This window comes from Oncorhynchus nerka, linkage group LG25, assembly GCF_034236695.1.
Source record: "Oncorhynchus nerka isolate Pitt River linkage group LG25, Oner_Uvic_2.0, whole genome shotgun sequence".
In the NCBI taxonomy this organism is placed as follows: domain Eukaryota; kingdom Metazoa; phylum Chordata; class Actinopteri; order Salmoniformes; family Salmonidae; genus Oncorhynchus; species Oncorhynchus nerka.
The window spans coordinates 52,278,678-52,297,315 of record NC_088420.1 but is presented as its reverse complement, the minus strand read 5'-3'; the positions used below and the strand labels follow the sequence as shown (position 1 = coordinate 52,297,315).

At 42.3% G+C, this 18,638-nt stretch overlaps 1 protein-coding gene and 1 long non-coding RNA gene across 2 annotated transcripts in view; both read left to right on the top strand.

The window, feature by feature from the left end:
• The window catches only part of LOC115109665 (testin-like), a 28,536-nt gene extending 10,304 nt beyond the window's left edge, over positions 1 to 18,232 (top strand). Inside the window, exons 3-7 of the mRNA XM_029634867.2 lie at positions 5,539 to 5,980; positions 6,780 to 7,487; positions 11,322 to 11,537; positions 12,769 to 12,927; positions 17,025 to 18,232. Coding sequence (XP_029490727.2) covers positions 5,539 to 5,980; positions 6,780 to 7,487; positions 11,322 to 11,537; positions 12,769 to 12,927; positions 17,025 to 17,216 — 1,717 coding nt within the window. The 3' untranslated portion in view covers positions 17,217 to 18,232. The remainder of the gene's footprint in view (positions 1 to 5,538; positions 5,981 to 6,779; positions 7,488 to 11,321; positions 11,538 to 12,768; positions 12,928 to 17,024) is intronic.
• Positions 7,498 to 10,278, top strand: LOC135564552 (uncharacterized). Its single transcript, XR_010461138.1, has 2 exons — positions 7,498 to 7,974; positions 8,586 to 10,278. It is a non-coding gene; the product is annotated as an uncharacterized LOC135564552 (long non-coding RNA).
• Positions 18,233 to 18,638: the final 406 nt, after the last annotated feature.

The window sequence follows — 18,638 nt, the reverse complement described above, 5'->3', positions numbered from 1 at the left end:
GTGACCAGTGAGCTGAGATAAGGCGGAGCTTTGCCTAGCATGGCCTTGTAGATGACCTGGAGCCAGTGGATCTGGTGACGAATATGTAGCGAGGGCCAGCCGACTAGAGCATACAAGTCGCAGTGGTGGGTAGTATAAGGTGCTTTAGTGACAAAACGGATGGCACTGTGATAAACTGCATCCAGTTTGCTGAGAAGAGTGTTGGAAGCAATTTTGTAGATGACATCGCCGAAGTCGAGGATCGGTAGGATAGTCAGTTTTACTAGGGTAAGCTTGGCAGCGTGAGTGAAGGAGGCTTTGTTGCGGAATAGAAAGCCGACTCTTGATTTGATTTTCGATTGGAGATGTTTGATATGGGTCTGGAAGGAGAGTTTGCAGTCTAGCCAGACACCTAGGTACTTATAGGTCAACACAGGAGGAAAGTAAGAAAAAAATGTTTTTGCATGTTTTTTGGTGCACATGTAAAAATGTTTTTTTTTCTTACTTTTCAATATATTAAATTCAATATGAACTAGACCCAATTTGGCAAAAAACAATGCTTACTTTTTCTTTGTTACACAACAGGGAAAGCCACAGGCCCCCCAAAGCATGTAGCACCGATCCTTGTTGTTTAGTACAGTTTCCCGTCCTCTTTTATGTTTGGATTACTGTAGAACTGAAGTGGCCTACATTCCTTTGACTTCCTGTCTGATTCCAACCTTACCATGCAGTCATTATCTGGACCAATGACTCATTAAAATAGTTGTGTCCCCCACTGTCCCCTCTCGCCAATTAAGCCAGCATTCCTGTTTCCCGTTTACCCAGACAATTATCCACACCCGGCTAGCTTTCCTGAAGACATCACAACGGGTGCCCTCATGCCTACTGCAGTGGCTGGTCGTTATGGCAACACCTAACCGCCACACTGACCACTGGGCACAAACTGGTTGAATCAACATTGTTTCATTTTAATTTATCGACGTATTGTGACGTGAAATCTACGTGAAAAATACATTGTCAACAGTTGTTTTGAGGGTTAAATTTCAACACAGGATTATGTCATCATTATAACCCATTTGAAACAACGTCAGATGTTCAACATTATATCCACTATCATAAAAAATGCATAGGCTGGCTAGCACCTCCTACTGGAAAGTTAAACTATCTACAGCTATCCACAGCTATCCATTTGGTCTCCCATCCAGGGTTTTAACCAAGCCCAGCTTAGCTTTGATATTTGTCACTGACTACCTACCAATGTGCTATCATGAGAATGATTGAGATATTTCTTAATAAGTAAATAGATTTACAGTTGCTATTGAAGTCATTCCAAATGATATGTTTAACACAGCAAATGAAATGTGACCATACTTTATAAGTCATATATCATCGATGATGATATTTAGGTCTACATAGCATTTGCGAAGTCATCAACAGCTATTGTTTCAAATCAACCCAGGGTTCATCTTCAAGTGAATCAAACATATTAATTATTAACGTCTCCAACTCAACCAACAATCTAAGTTAAAGAATAGGACTAGGCCTATAATCAAATCAAAAATCTAAATAAAGAATAGGACTAGGCCTATAATCAAATCAAAAATCTAAGTTAAAGAATAGGACTAGGCCTATAATCAAATCAAAAATCTAAGTTAAAGAATAGGACTAGGCCTATAATCAAATCAAAAATCTAAGTTAAAGAATAGGACTAGGCCTATAATCAAATCAAAAATCTAAGTTAAAGAATAGGACTAGACCTATAATCTAAATTAAAGAATAGGACTAGACCTATAATCTAAATTAAAGAATAGGACTAGACCTATAATCTAAGTTAAAGAATAGGACTAGACCTATAATCTAAATTAAAGAATAGGACTAGACCTATAATCTAAGTTAAAGAATAGGACTAGGCCTATAATCAAATCAAAATTGAAATGCACTATACAATAATAGGCCTAAGGTTCAAGCTCTGGTTGATTTCAAATGTAAGGACATTTAGTGATATTGAATTTGAAGGAGATGTTACTTCTGTTTGGATAGTTCCATCTGTGCCACTGACTTAGTCTGGCTTTAATTCCAGTTTGTCTACAAATTAATGATTGATATGTTGGATTCATGTCTCCATCTCAACAAAAATAAAGAATATAACTAAATCAAATCAGACTTTATTTAAAGTGCATTTAAAGTTTGATTTGATTTAGCTCTATTCTTTAACTTAGATTTTTGGTTGACATTTGATTGCATTGACACTTTTGTAATACAATACATAAGTTTAGGCTATCTTACAAACTTACAAACTAATGTAACAGTATTTATTCAACCATAAAATGAGTAACACATCCATGGCCACATTTGAGGTTACATTGGTCCCCGATTCAAATCTTTTAACATGGTCTGCGGACCCCAAACTGATCCAAATGTAGCATCAAACGTTACGAATTGCCGGTTCACAATTTTTTTCTTCTTCCAAAAATACCTAATCTTTTGTGACAACTGATGTGTCCTCTCCTTCCGTGTGGAACTAAGCATGTAACTGTGTTGACAGTCATTGATCTTCAAAGCATTTTGCATGCTGAACATCCCCAAACTGCACACTGTTCCCAGCTTCATGCGCTGACCAACGCGAGATAGGCGGCCTGTTCCTGATCTTGCACATCTGCATGGCACCTTCAGCATTCAAATGCTAAAATGGTGTCACGTTCATTGAAATGAGTGGACCAAGGCGCAGCGTGCGTAGAGTTCCACATTATATTTAATAGTGAAACTTACAACCAAAACAACAAAGAATATAACAAAATGTGCAGTGCTCAAGGCAACTATACAAAAACAAGATCCCACAAACAGCAAGTGGGAAAAGGCTGCCTAAATATGATCCCCAATCAGAGACAACAATAGATAGCTGCCCCTGATTGGGAACCATACCAGGCCAACATAGAAATACAAAAACTAGACTACACATAAAAATAATAAACTAGAACACCCCCCAGTCACACCCTGACCTACTCCACCATAGAAAATAAAGGCTTTCTATGGTCAGGACGTGACAAATGGCATGAACGATATTAGGCTTTATTCGTTGATGGAAGCCTATGTAACCTGCTAGGTTAATGTTATCTACTGTATGCATTGTTGAAAATGGTGTTTTACCGGAATAAAAATAAGCTAACGGAAACACAGCTCTCATCTGGCTATACAGGGCTTAAAATAGATTTTATTTTGATTACTCAGGTTCACCATCAGCAATAGTTTTGGTAGTTTTGCTTTAAACAATCAGTGTTTAAAGATACACATCCGTAGATGTTACTGTAACTATAAATGTCTTACGTAATCATAGAAAGTGTAAATGTTCACGATAGCATGCAAAGTTAACAGGTCTGTGGAGAACTTCACATTTGCTATAATAATCTGCAGAATCTCAAACAGCATTGATCACTTGCACTATGTAAACTGAACAAAAATATAAACGCAACAAGTCTTGGTCCAATGTTTCATGAGCTGAAATAAAAGATCCCAGAGAAATGTTCCCTAATCACAAAGGCTTAATTCTTTCAAATTTTGTTCACAAAATACATCCCTGTTTGTGAGCATTTCTCCTTTGCCAAGATAATCCATCCACCTGACTGACGGGTGTGGCATATCAAGAAAGAAGCGCAGTGACAAGACATTAAGTTTCTTGTATAAATACAAAATATCTGACATTGTATTCCCATGTGAACTTTGGTTGTGCTTTTAAATGGTTGATGTGTGTGCAGCTTTTCTTTTGAATGCGCAGTGATAACACATAGTCAGACATTGTTTTTCCATTGGAATTCGATTGTGCTTTTCGATTGTTGGAGCATGGTGATGACATTTTGGGAATTCAACAAACTTCTGGGTGTCTTTTTGAGTGGGTGAATAAGGGTTGAAATCTCATTGATCAATGCCTCAACCAAATATTACCCAAATTTCCACATTGAAATGACTTGATGTGTCCAATGGGAAGGGTCTTCGGTCTTGGTCATGGTCAGACATGTCTGTGGCAATAAGAACGGAACTGGAAAGCTATTCTGTGTTATGCGATGTGATTTATTTGTTTTTTACATTTTTGCTTGGGGGGGGTTACAGGTACACTCCATTTCAAATTATAGGTTCAGAAAACATGTAGGCTGCTACCAAATACATTAAATGTAAGAAATACATACTGAGCTTAAAGCTGCAATATGTAACTTCTTAGGGGATCCGACCAAATTCACATAGAAATGTGAGTTTTCGATCTGTCATTTTCATTGATAGCAAGTCTAAGAAACAGATCTGTTCTATGTGCACTATTTCTATGCTTCCCGGTCTTATGTTTTCGTTTTTATGTCTTTTACTTTTGGTTTTGTACACCAGCTTCAAACAGCTGAAAATACAATATTTTTGCTTGTGGGAAATATATTTCACAGCGGTTTAGTTGATACGATGATGCTATACACTATACTTGCTTGTTTTGTCTCACAAACTGAAATTAGGTATCTATTAACTATTAGAATTTTAGCAACCAGGAAATGGCGGCACGATTTCTGCATAGTGCATCTTTAAGTGATAATACATTCAATATCAACATGAAATGAAAACAAAGAAGTGGGCCTCCCACCCAGCCAACATGTCTCCATCTAAAAGGCAGCCAGCCCTCCAGATCGAAATGTGTCATTATGGAATATGGGCATGCCATTTTGATTCCCATTTACATTGTTTTTCAATTTTGTGCCAAATAGAAATAGTGTGAGCAATAGTAGGACCAAAGTGTAATTTTCGTTGTTTAAGGGATACATCAGTGAAGACCACCTCTTCCAGGGAAATGGGAGACACCATATTTATCTCTCTACTCAGCCAGGGGGCTGAGTATTGTTTTATGGTATCATGTCTAAACCAATGTAGTATGGGATGAAATGCTAGTGCCTGGTAATATAATTTAAAGTTTGGTACAGAGTGTCCTATGTCTTTCCCTTTGCAAGTTTGTTAATTTTATCCAGTCTCGCGTTACCTTGCCATATACTTTTTGAAACCGCACTATGGCTTTTATCCCTGTAGCCAGAAGGGGGAGACAAAGGAAGCAGAAATTCAGCCGTGGCAATATATTCCTTTTGACAACAAATATTCTGTCAGTTAAAGCAACTGGGATATTAGTCCATCTACTGAGGTTGTGTTGAATTGATTTGAGCGTTCTGTTAAAGTTTCTGGCAATAGTTTTGTCTCAGGAAGGATATCTATTCCAATATATATAAAATGGGAAACGATTGGGATTCCATAATTAGAGATGGAGTCCTCTATCAGGGTCTTGAGAAGCAGTAGGGCAGATTTGGTTAGATTTATTTCATAACTTGAGATGGAGCTGAATTTGTCTATGATCTTCAAAGCTTTTGGGAGGGATTATCATTGTCCCGAGGACCGAGTTTGGAAAACGCTGCTAAAGGGCCTACTAAGGGCCTGGTCTGATGATCATAAAGGAAACCTATACATTTGAGAGTGCTTAGGCACAACCAAAAATATTTTCTAACCTAACCCATTCCCTTTCCTCATTGACTTTCCCCTCCACAGAAAAATCTGCCGGAACTGTAAGTGTGGCCTGATGGACCACGATGTTCAGATGAACTCTGAGGATGACAGGAAGGTTGGTAAGCTGTTTGAGGACACCAAGTACACGGGTCTCGTCGCCAAGCTCAAGACAGATGGCGCCCCCACATACAAGGGCAACCAGGTCACCTTCTCCATCTCCCCTAGCCCCATGTCAGCCACCTCTGTACCATACAGTCCCCACACTGTGCCAGCCAATGCTGGCTATGGTGCTGGGGTTGGGGCGGGGGCCGTACCGGGGTCTGGTGCTGGTGCCGGTTATGGGGCCAGTGCTGGGCCCGCTACCATGTCCAAACCAGGGGCAATCAGACCTAATGCTGTGTCAGTCAATGTCGTGCCAGTCAGGAAGGATGCTGTGAAGTCTGTCACCTACGAGTGGGCACCACCAGGGGTCAAACAGTATATGGTAAGGGTATAACTACTGTATCATAGTATTTAAATACCTAGGAATCCCAAGAGTATTGAACACAGGTCTGAATCTGAAAGAATCTGGTGCTGTTCCCTTGGCATGATGCTATTCATTCCAGAAGCAAAGTCATCATAATGTGCTGTACAATGAAATATGATTACAATCTTGAGGTCGCAATAGACTTATGGGTCTGTAGTTGGTCTGGTTCAGTTCACTAAGCAAGGCATTGGTGTGTTGTAATGGAAGATATTGTCCACTAGAAGTCACTGACTTGAAGTCCTGTGCCACCAGTGCTCATGATCTCTTCGTATCCCTCAACAAGCAAATAAGTGTTATTTAGGGAAAGGTTGTAATTTGTCCTCTAATAGCTTACTGCCTCTCCCCAATTCTCCCGTAACTACATCAGCTCATTAACAGGGTTTAATTTTAGTCTGTTCCTTTCTGCCTCTTTCTGTATCTCTATCATTTTTGTTTTCACTCTCTCTCTATTTGTGCCCGTGACTCTTCCTTCCTCCTTTTTTATGTCCTTTCTGCCACTCCTCTCATTGTCTCTTCTCCTGTCTCTCTCCCTCTTTTCTCCTGTCTTCCCCTCGCTCTCTTTTCTCCTGTCTCTCTCCCTCTTTTCTCCTGTCTTCCCCTCGCTCTCTTTTCTCCTGTCTCTCTCCCTCTTTTCTCCTGTCTTCCCCTCGCTCTCTCTTCTCCTGTCTCTCTCCCTCTTTTCTCCTGTCTTCTCCTCCCTTCTCCTTTACAAAGTCCTGATATCCTCTCTCTCTCCTCTCCACTTTGCCCTCATCAGGCTGTCCGCTACATTGAGCTCCTGCCCCCAGAGAGGCGTCCCATAGCGGGCACGGAGGGTGCAGCCTACCGCCGGCAACAGATGGCAGTGCAGCTACCGGAGCATGACCAGGACCCGGCCAAGTGCCACGAGCTTACCCCTGCAGAGGTCAAACAGATGCAGCAGTTTGTCCGCAAGTACAAGGACGAGGCCCTGGGAGTGGGAGACATCAAGCTGCCCGAGGAGATGATGGGACTGGGTCAGGAGAGAGCACCAGGCATGGGAGCACCAGGCATGGGAGCACCGGGCATGGGAGCACCGGGCGTGGGAGCACCGGGCGTGGGAGCACCAGGCATGGGAGCACCAGGCGTGGGAGCACCAGGCGTGGGAGCACCAGGCGTGGGAGCACCAGGCATGGGAGCACCAGGCATGGGAGCACCAGGCATGGGAGCACCAGGACAAGGACGACCAGGGATGGCAGAACACCCAGGGATGGCAACAGCTGGGGGAGCCTTTGGGCCTGCAGGTCCTGGTCTTCGGACTAGACCCGGGGCTGGGGGTGCACTTGGGCCAGCAGGACCAGTTCAGCCTGGGACGGGGGCTGGGGGTTACCCTGGGGCTGGAAAGGGTGCACCAGAAGACATGGGTACTGCTGCCACCACTACCGCTGGGTCAATGGGCACTCCGGGAGCCCCTGGATCTCACCTGGCTGGGCCCTGTGGACAATACGTAAGTGTGAGAGAGAATTGTGAATGACTGTAGTGTTAGTCAACCTTGTGACTAATATGTCGTATCTTTGTATCTACTGTAAATGTTGCCATCTCATTTTGAGATTCGTTTGAGATGGTGTAGACTATTGTAGGTTTATAGTTTCTGATGTACCAGTTTTGAAAACGCACAGAAACCAGAATGCATGTTTATTTTCATTCACTATAGTTGTGGCTGCCCATAAGGTTATGGAATCACATTGTGTTCATAACACGTGGTTTAGGTATTGTTGTAATCAATGACTGTATATTGTTGTAATCCACTATTATTTTGGGCTGAGTCCTCCCAAGGATTTCCATTTGGAATTGTTTTGCCTGTTGCCACCAGCAGGGGGTGAGGGAGCATAGCGGTTTGTGTCTCTACTCCCCTCAACAACACTTGAAGAAGACGCCTGTGACAACTTTTACTGTTTCTCCTACTCTTTTAAAAAATGTGTTCTCTTAAACAGGTATGTAGTGTACACAAGCACATTGTCTACTGAAAATGTTAGTCAAAATGGTTATCTGAGTGAGAGTTACCTTTTTATGTTGAAATTGTAAAGTTTAAATCTGTAAATTAATTGAGGGAAAACTGTTAGCGATCTTGACATAGAGATGACGGTTTGTGGTTGCTAGCCCATAGAATAACATAAGAAAAAATGGCGCCAGATAATATTCTGTTTTGAATTTATTGATTTAGCTTTAGCTCCTCTGAGGTAATATTGTAGTTTGATTTCTACTTGTTTGTATGGTCTAGGCCCTGACATCTCCCCATCCAAGTGTTATATATTACAGAGTTGTATTTTTTTTGTTTTAACTCTATACACTAACGCTATCCTGTCAAGCCTATACGGTATTAGCTTAGCGGCTACCGTTAGAGATGACTACTGGTTTAAGGTTCATTTAGCTATTTAAAGGCATTTTTATTGAAACATAGTACATGAGATTAAGATAAATACTGAGAAGGTATATTTTTAAATACAAGTCCATGCATTAGCTTGTATGACTTTTAAATACAGAGGATATATTATGTTACAATACGTCTTTTACAACATTTGACTGAATTATTCATGTTTTGCAGATTCATGTTTTGGCTCAAACGTTACAGTCCTAAAAAACGTCTGGAGGGCAGCCATGCAACCAGGCCAACAGTTCCACTACAATGGCAAGAGCACTTTTGTGTGGTTTAGATCAGGGTTTCCCCAAACTTTTTGCCAAAGCACTACACAGCTGATTCAAATAACTAACTCATAATCGAGCTTTGATTATTTGAATCAGCTGTGTAGTGCTAGGGCAAAAATCAAAAAGAAGTGGAAACATCTAAGAGCAACAACTGCTCAGCTGCAAAGTAGTAGGCCACACAAGCTCACAGAACGGGATCGCCGAGTGCTGAAGTGAGTAAAAATGGTCTGACCTTGGATGCACCACTCACTACTGAGTTCCTAACTGCCTCTGGAAGCAATGTCAGCACAAGAACTGTTCGTCGGGAGCTTCATGAAATGGGTTTCCATGGCCAAGCAAGTCTAAGATCACAATGCAAAGCTTCAGCTGGAGTGATGTAAAGCTCGCTGCCATTGGACTTTGTAGCAGCGGAAACGCATTCTCTGGAGCGATCAATCACGCTTCACGATGCGGCAGTCAATTCTGGGTTTGACAGATGCCAAGAGAACGCTACCTGCACGAATGCATATTGCCAACTGTAAAGTTTGGTTGTTTTAATTATTGTCTGGGGTTGTTTTTCATGGTTCGGGCTAGGCCCCTTAGTTCCAGTGTAGGGAAATCTTAACGCTGCAGCAGCATACAATGACATTCTAGATTTGGGAAGGCCCTTTCATGTTTCAGCATAACAATGGCCCTGTGCACAAAGCGAGGTCCATACAACATTTGTTGTCGAAATCAGTGTGGAAGAACTTGACTGGCCTGCACAGAGCACTGACCTCAACCCCATCAAACACCTTTGGGATGAATTGGAACGCTGACTGCGAGCCAGGCCTAATCGTCCAACATCATTGCCTGACCTCTCTAATACTCTTGTGGCTGATTGGTAGCAAGTCCCCGCAGCAGTGTTCCAACATTAGACCAGTGCAAATCTGTAATTTGGTCTGATGACTCCAAATTTGAGACTTTTGGTTCCAAATGCAGTGTATTTGTGAAACGCAGACGGATCATCTCTGCATGTGTAGTTCCCACCGTGAAGCAGGGAGGGGGTGTGGGGGTGCTTTGCTGGTGATACTGTCAGTAATTTATTTAGAATTCAAGGCACTCTTAACCAGCATGGCTACCACAGCATTCTGCAGCGATACGCCATCCCATCTGGTTTGCGCTCAGTGGGACTATCATTTATTTTTCAACAGAACAATGACCCAACACACCTCCAGGCTGTGTAATGGCTATTTGACCAGAAGAAGAGTGATGGAGTGCTGCATCAGATTACCTAGCCTCCACAATTACCTGAACTCAACCCAATTGAGATGGTTTGGGATGAGTTGGACCGCAGAGTGAAGGAGAGGCAGCCAACAAGTGCTCAGCATATGTCGGAATTCCTTCAAGACTGTTGGAAAAGCATTCCAGGTGAAGCTGGTTGAGAGTGCAAAGTTGTCATCAAGGCAAAGGGTGGCTTCTTTTGAAGAATCTAAAATATTACATGTTTTTTATTTTATTTGTCTAACACTTTTTTGTGTTACTACATGATTCCATGTGTTATTTCATAGTTTTGATGTCTTCACTATTATTCTACAATGTAAAAAATAAATAAAGAGGACCTCTTGAATGAGTAGGTGTGTCCAAACTTTTGACTGGTACTCTGTGTAGTCACCTTAGGGAAATGAACTACATAAAGCTTTTAGAACTTTTATAATTCAAAAACGTCAAATACTGTCATACCATCAAAAATGTAAAAACTATGGTCATATGAAATTTTGGCCAGACCTCCCACCCCCCCTCCCCGAGCCATTTGATAAATGAGGGGTAATTTCTGCGATTGTTTTCCCCCATCCAATGCTTTTAAATCTATGATGGTGGAATGAGGGAGTGTACATAGAGTGGACTAAATCAAAGAGCCGGTATGCACTTCCTCAAAATAGTCCAAATGAATCTAAGATCAATCAAGAAATCTGTCATTATTTTTTACATTTTTTGCCAAGGAGGTTTTAGTTACCAATTTTACATCTATGTTTGGTGAAGTATTTCTCAAGTGAAAAAATGTGCATGAAAAATAGTCGTCTCCCATTGAATCACAATAAACACTTCATGGAAGAATCCCGTCATAATATATACGCTAACCGTTTCTACTGGGAAGAATGTGACAGGCTTAATTCCCAGCAGAGAATCGTATCTGGTATTTTAGATATAGATCGTAAATTCAACAGGCCACAAGATAGAGCCAGGAGTAAAAATATCAATCACTTTTTGCCGGAAAGTTTTGTACACTTTTGCATGGTGATTTGTTTATCGTGGTTTAAATGTACCATTTTTCCATCTAACAGAGATTTGGCTCATGCAAACCCCTGTCTGTCTTTACCCGTCTCTCCCCATATGCAATTAGTTATTCAAACTGAATGAACATTTTGATTTATGGACGTTGTCAGGCAGTGTCTTAAACTGCATAATGATAACAATGACTGATTTAAGTGTATAATGGCATAAAATAATAGGATGGGTCTATGCTACAGAGCCATTGTTTTTGTGAGGGCATTGCTAATGAAGGTCGCCTTCCCTCCTTCCTCCTTTTTTATCTCCTCTCCTTCCCGCTCCTCCTTCCGTCCCACTCTCTCCTTCCTCCCCTCTGTTCCTCTTACCCCCCCTGCCCCTCCTCCAGTCGTGCCACCAGTGCCAACTGCCCATGCGTCAGGGCGAGCCTGCGGTGTACGCAGAGCGTGCTGGCTACGACAAGCTGTGGCACCCGGCCTGCTTCGTGTGCTGCACCTGCTCAGAGCTCCTGGTGGACATGATCTACTTCTGGAAGAAGGGACAGCTCTACTGCGGACGCCACTACGGAGACAGCGAGAAGCCCCGCTGTGGAGGCTGTGACGAGGTGAGGGATTTGAGGGGGAGGCAGGGAAGAGAGAGGTGGGGGGGGGCAGGGAGAAGAGGGGTGAGGGACGAAGGGACAGCTGCACTCGGATGTCACTACGGAGACTGTGAGAAGGGGGAAGGTGTGACAAGGCGAGGAGGGATGGGGAAGACGGGGTTGTTAAAGGAAGAGAGATCAACAGGAGAGTAAGATTGTTATTCACACACTTTATGTAGATTCAGGTGTGTAGAGAGGAAAAAACTGCAACGCTAACAAAAATAGATGTACTGTAGGGAAGAGTGGGGTAATTGAACCAAAGTGGTTGAGCCACCCTTGTTTCTAGGAAACCATACACAAAATGCATAATTTGACCACATATTTAGGAAGAGGTCATCGTTTGACGGAGTCTGTGAAGTTAGAAACCACATGGAAAAAATGGTAAGCAAGTTAGGTATAAAAAAAAACAAGAAAACACATTTTCACCAAGTCAAATGAATGTATTGTTTGAGGTTGCATGATCCTTGTATCTAAACCAATGTAGATCATTTTAAGATTGTACTATACATCAATTGGCGTCTCTATAAACTTCAGTATGTGGTTCTAAACCTAGCGTGAATGTGCATCCTTGTAGCAGTATGGGCTAATATAGTCAAAATGTTTACCTTTGGGTAAGTTGGGCCAATGGCCATGGGGTATGCTGAGCCAATGGTTGAGCCAATACCATGTTGAGCAAATTGAAGTGTTTTCTTCACAAGTGTAATGTAAGGCATTATCGCTGGGATATGATGTAATAACAGGGCCTGGTCTATGTTAAAAGTGTTTTTAAAAAGTACAAAGTCTTTGTTAGGGGTTAAGCCTGTGATAAGATACTTAAAATTATTAAAAGACAAACTATTTTGATTCTGTTGAATTGTGTTTGGGAAATAAAGATTGGCATGGTTTTAAAAAGGCAGTGGTAATATTTAATTCCGTACAGAAATGTGTAGGCGGCTTAACCTAACCCATACTCCATTTTTTGGAAAAGCTATGTTTTCAAAACTTTAAATGTTTACATGAATTCTGATTTATTTCCAGGGATACATAACATCCTGAAATATATGTAGATATCTTTGTTTGAAAGAATATTATATTTCCCTTCACGGAGTGATGCTGAATGTAACGAAATGGCTCTCCCCTAATCTATTACTCTGGTTTTCGTTATTGCTCTTCGATGTGTTGAATTAACTGTATCATGATGTGTGTGTCTCTACAGCTGATCTTCAGTAATGAGTACACACAGGCCGAGGACCAGAACTGGCACCTGAAACACTTCTGCTGCTTCGACTGTGACTGTGTTCTGGCTGGAGAGACCTATGTTATGGAGAACAACAAGCCTGTCTGCAAGCCCTGCTACATGAAGAGCCACGCAGTAGTAAGGACAGAGAGGGAGAGAGTGTGTGTCAAATCAAATGAAAGTTTATTGATCATGCACACAGATTTGCAGACAATATCGCAGATGCAGCGAAGACCTTATGTTTCTAGCTCCAACAGTGTAGTAATATCTAGCAATACAATAACAATACACACATAATCCAAAGAGAAGAAAAATATCAGAACGAGCAATGTCAGAATCCAGAGTATAAATATATACACAGAGTATACAAAACATTAAGAAGACATGCTCTTTCCATGACATAGACTAACCAGGTGAATCAGGGTGAAAGTTATGATCCCTTATTGGTGTAAATTGTTAAATACACTTCAATCAGTGTAGATGAATGGGGGGGATAGGTTAAAGAAGGATGTTTAATCCTTGAGATAAGCCTGGAAGGTGTTCCTAATGGTTGGTATACTCAGGATATGTGAAATATATACAGTACCAGTCAAAAGTTTGTACACACCTACTCATTCCTGGGTTTTTCTTTATTTTTACTATTTTCTGCATTGTAGAAGACATCAAAACTATGATATAGCACATATGGAATCATGTCATAACCAAAAAAGTGTTAACCAAATCAAAATATATTTTATATTTGAGATTCTTCAAAGTAGCCACCCTTTGCCTTGAAGACAGCTTTGCACACTCTTGGCATTCTCTCAACCAGCTTCATGAGGAATGCTTTTCCAACAGTCTTGAAGGAGTTCCGACAAATGCTGAGCACTTGTTGGCTGCTTGTTCTTCACTCTGCGGTCCAACTCATCCCAAACCATCTCAATTGGGTTGAGGTCGGGTGATTGTGGAGGCCAGGTCATCTAATGTAGCAATCCATCACTCTTTTTCTTGGTCAAATAGCCCTTACACAGCCTGGAGGTGTGTTTTGGGTCATGTCCTGTTGAAAAACAAATGATAGTCCCACTAACTGCAAACCAGATGGGATGGCGTATCGCTGCAGAATGTTGTGGTAGCCATGCTGGTTAAGTGTGCCTTGAATTCTAAATAAATCACTGACAGTATCACCAGCAAAGCACCCCCACACCATCACACCTTATCCTTCATTGTGAGAACCACACATGCAGATCATCCATTCACCTACTCTGCGTCTAACCAAAATATGTGTAATTTCATAGTTTTGATGTCTTCACTATTATTCTACAATGTGGAAAATAGTATAAAAATAAAGAAAAACCTTTGAATGAGTAGGTGTGTCCAAAATGTCTGTCCGTCTGTCTGTCCGTCTGTCTGTCTGTGCAAAAAAAGAAACGTCCTCAGTCAACTGCATTTATTTTCAGCAAACTTAACATGTGTAAATATTTGTATGAACATAACAAGATTCAACAACTGAGACATAAACTGAACAACTTCCACAGGCATGTGACCAACAGAAATGGAATAATGTGCCCCTGAACAAAGGGGGTCAAAATCAAAAGTAACAGTCAGTATCTGGTGTGGCCACCAGCTGCATTAAGTACTGCAGTGCATCTCTTCCTCATGGACTGCACCAGATTTGTCAGTTATTGCTGTGAGATGTTACCCCACTCTTCCACCAAGGAACCTGCAAGTTCCCGGACATTTCTGGGGGGAATGGCCCTAGCACTCACCATCCGATCCAGCAGGTCCCAGACGTGCTTAATGGGATTGAGATCCGGGCTCTTCGCTGGCCATGGCAGAACACTTACATGCCTGTCTTGCAGGAAATCATGCACGGAACGAGCAGTATGGCTGGTGGCATTATCATGCTGTAGGGTCATGTCAGGATGTTAACAATCTATAGTTTTTGCAAGTTGGTTTGGACATCTACTTTGTGCATGACACAATTCATTTTTCCGACAATTGTTTACAGACAGATTATTTTACTTATAATTCACTGTATCACAATTTCAGTGGGTCAGAAGTTTACATACACTAAGTTGACTGTGCCCTTAAACAGCTCGGAAAATTCCAGAAAATGATGTCATGGCTGTAGAAGCTTCTGATAGGCTAATTTACATCAGTTGAGTCAATTGGAGATGTACCTGTGGATATATTTCAAGGCCTACCTTCAAACTCAGTACCTCTTTGTTTGATATCATGGGAAAATCAAAGAAATCAGCCAAGATGTAGACCTCCACAAGTCTGGTTGATCCTTGGCAGCAATTTCCAAATGCTTGAAGGTACCATGTTCACCTGTACAAAAAACTGTACGCAAGTATCAACACCATGGGACCATGCAGCCGTCATACCGCTCATGAAGGAGACGAGCAAGTCAACATCTCAAGACATCAGTCAGGCAGGAAGTTAAAGCTTGGTCGCAAATGGGTCTTCCAAATGGACAATGACCCCAAGCATACTTCCAAAGTTGTGGCAAAATTGATTAAGGACAACAAAGTCCGGGTATTGGAGTGGCCATCACAAAGCCCTCACCTCAATCCTATAGAAAATTTGTGGGCAGCAATGAAAATGCGTGTGCCAGCAAGGAGACCTGCAAACCTGACTCAGTTACACCAGCTCTGTTAGAAGGAATGGGTCAAACGTTTTGGGTAAGTTAAACAAATTAAAGGCAATTCTACCAAATACTACTTGACCCACTGGGAATGTGATGAAAGAAATAAAAGCTGAAATAAATAATTCTCTACTATTATTCTGACATGTCTTTAAACAAAGTGGTGATCCTAACTGACCTATGACAGGGAATGTTTACTAGGATTAAATGTCAGGAATTGTATAAAAAACTGAGTTTAAATGTATTTGACTAAGGTGTATGTAAACTTCCGAATTCAACTGTATATGGTGTGTATTGACAGCATGGACAGTATATGAATAGAAAAGGTGTACAGCAGTAGTTATACTGTATAGGATGAGCCATGACTAGAATACAGTATTTGCATATAAAGTGGGTAAATAGTCAGAATACTTGTCACTTTAACAGTTTACAATGTCTCTATATGCATGCGGCAGCAGTCTCTAAGCTGCCTGGCGGTAGCTGGCTAGGGACAGTGTCTGAGGTGCTGGGCAGAGTACCAGCCGTTGGCCAGCTAGTGATGGCTGACCAACAGTCTGATAGCCTGGAAATAGAAGCTGTTTTCAGTCTCTCTGTCTCGGCTTGGTTACACCTGTACTATCTCTGTCTGCTACATGGTAGCAGGGGGAACAGGCCATGGCTCAGTGGTCCTTGATCATCTTCTTGGCCTTCCTATGAAGTGTGCCCCCAGTGATGCGTTGGGCTGACCGCACCACACTCTTGAGAGCCATGCAGTTGCGGGTGGTACAGTTGCCTTACCAGGCGGGGATGCAGTCCGAGCACAATGCTCTCAATGGTGCATCTGTAAAATTTTGTGAAGGTCTTGGGGGGCTATGCTGAATTTCTTCAGCCTCCTGATGTTGAAGAGGTGCTGCTGTCCCTTCTTCACCTTGGGTGACGGTGTGGTGGGACTATTTCAGGTCCTTGGTGATGTGAACACCAAGGAACTTGAAGCGTTTGTACCCCTCCACTGCGGCACCATCGATGTGGATGGGCTTGTGCTCTCTATGCTGTCTCCTGTTGTGCCATTCAGCTCCTTTGTTTTGTTGACATTGAGAGAGAGGTTATTTCCCCGGCACCACTCCTATCTGTAGGCTGTCTCAACGTTGTTGGTGATCAGGAAAACTTGATGATGGAGTTGGTGCGTAGCCACACAGTCATGGGTGAACAGGGAGTACAGGAAGGGGCTAAGCGCACACCTCTGTGGGCCCCTGTGTTGAGCATCAGCGTGGTTTAGGTGTTGTCGCCTACCCTCTGGGTCTAGGACCCAGTTGCACAGGGAGGGGTTCAGTACCAGGGCCTTGAACTTAGTAATAAGCTTTGGCTCACCATGGTGTTGAAAGTCGAGCTGTTGTCGACGAACAGCATTCTCAAATAGGTATTCCTCTTCTCCAGGTGGGATAGGGCGTTGTGCAGTGCTGTGGCTATTGTGTGTGTGCATGCATGTATACCTGCGTGTGTGTGATATGATACCCTGTATTAAATGTGTACAATGTATATTGTATACATGAGATACAACTCTCTGCTACATACTCTTGTCTATGTTGAATATGTGTGTGTGATTTAAACACATCCTCTCCTCACTCTACAGGTATGTACAGCCTGTCAGAACCCAGTGGAGCCCGAGGCCCAGCGCGTCTCCTACGGGGAGTTCTACTGGCACGCTGAGCCCCAGTGCTTCCAGTGCTCCTGCTGTGCTAAGTGTCTCATTGGAGAGCGCTTCATGGCCATACAGGGCATGCTCTTCTGCTCTGTCGAGTGCAAGAAGAAGACAATGACCTAGAGAAGACTATGTGGCCCAGAGCAGCTCAACCTGATGACAAAATTATTCAAGTCTGGTCTAGAATGCGAAAAATGGTCATTTCCCTTGACCTCAAACAATGTGGTTCAGTCTGCAACTGATTCTTGCCCAGATCAACTCTGCTCCTGATGACAACCAACCCTAGTCCTGAACCCTAGTCCTGAGCTAATTTTAGTTTTCACTCTGCTTATTTCCGCTCAAGACTGCAACCGGTCATCTGAATAACAGTTGGGAATTTCCTCAATATTGTCTGTTTCTCACTTGACATGCAACTGTTTTGTTCTACTGTATCTCAATGAAACTACTCTAGTTTTATTGAGATACATTTTGTTGAAGTCTTGTTTCAGCACACTTTAAAAAAATTTTACAGTCACTTATTCATCAGGGTGTAAATCAGCTTTGGATTCACGACTCTGTCTACTACCAAAATAACTACCTTGGGTTGTTCTCATATCATTCGGCCTGTTGCTTTCTCTCTAGAATGTACGACTGATTACAGACATCCAACTCGAAGCAGCAGTATAATAGCAATAACCTTACAAGAAATTATGCTTTGTGTGCAGTGTTTCTTTTCCGCTAGAAGCAGCTCTTCATTGTTGTTACAGGCGGATAAGTATCTGACTATGCCAAGTGGCTGACTGATTCTCTCCAACACAGTCCTGGAGAACCCATGGGGAGCGCAGATTTTCACAAGTGACACTTTTATGGAAAACATCACTGAAATGTGAATGCAGGTGATGTCATATCTATGCGATCGACAGAACGTCTTCAAATTACGACTCTTAAGGACCAACGAAATGAGAAAGTACTTTTCTTTCTACTGTGGTGTCTAATGACCTGCGTCCTCCTTTCTTTCCTGCTGTCTTTTTTTGCTATTATGATATTGTCTTCTCAATAATTTGCCATTTGCTTTCCTTTGTTTCTTGCTCAGTGAAAAGCACTTTATGATATTTTCTCCTCACGCTCTTACAACCTAATAAAGATTTTTTCCATGATTAGTCCTGTTTGGTTCATACTGGCATACAGGACATAAGTCAACACTCCCACAGGTGTTAACGACATACCATTTAGAACGTAACCGGTGTACTTGTGAGCGCACTTGTGTGCGATTCAATTGTCAACATAGCTAGCACACCCAGTGTCGCTAGCAGGCTAATGTGACAAACTCTATTTCACACGGGTGGAACAGCAGCTCCGCTACAGAACCGGACCCTCCTCTCCTGGGGATAAAAAAGGGCCCAGAGTAGCCTTGTTGTGTTTAACCCACTCAGTGGAAGTGGTGCACAATTCAAGGAAGCCCCATTTTCTCTCAGGCCCCATTGTCTTTAGTGGCAGCCGGCCCAAAGCAACGCAGCGGCTTCCCTCCCCATACTGTAACCTCACCTCTACTAGGCTTATACTTCA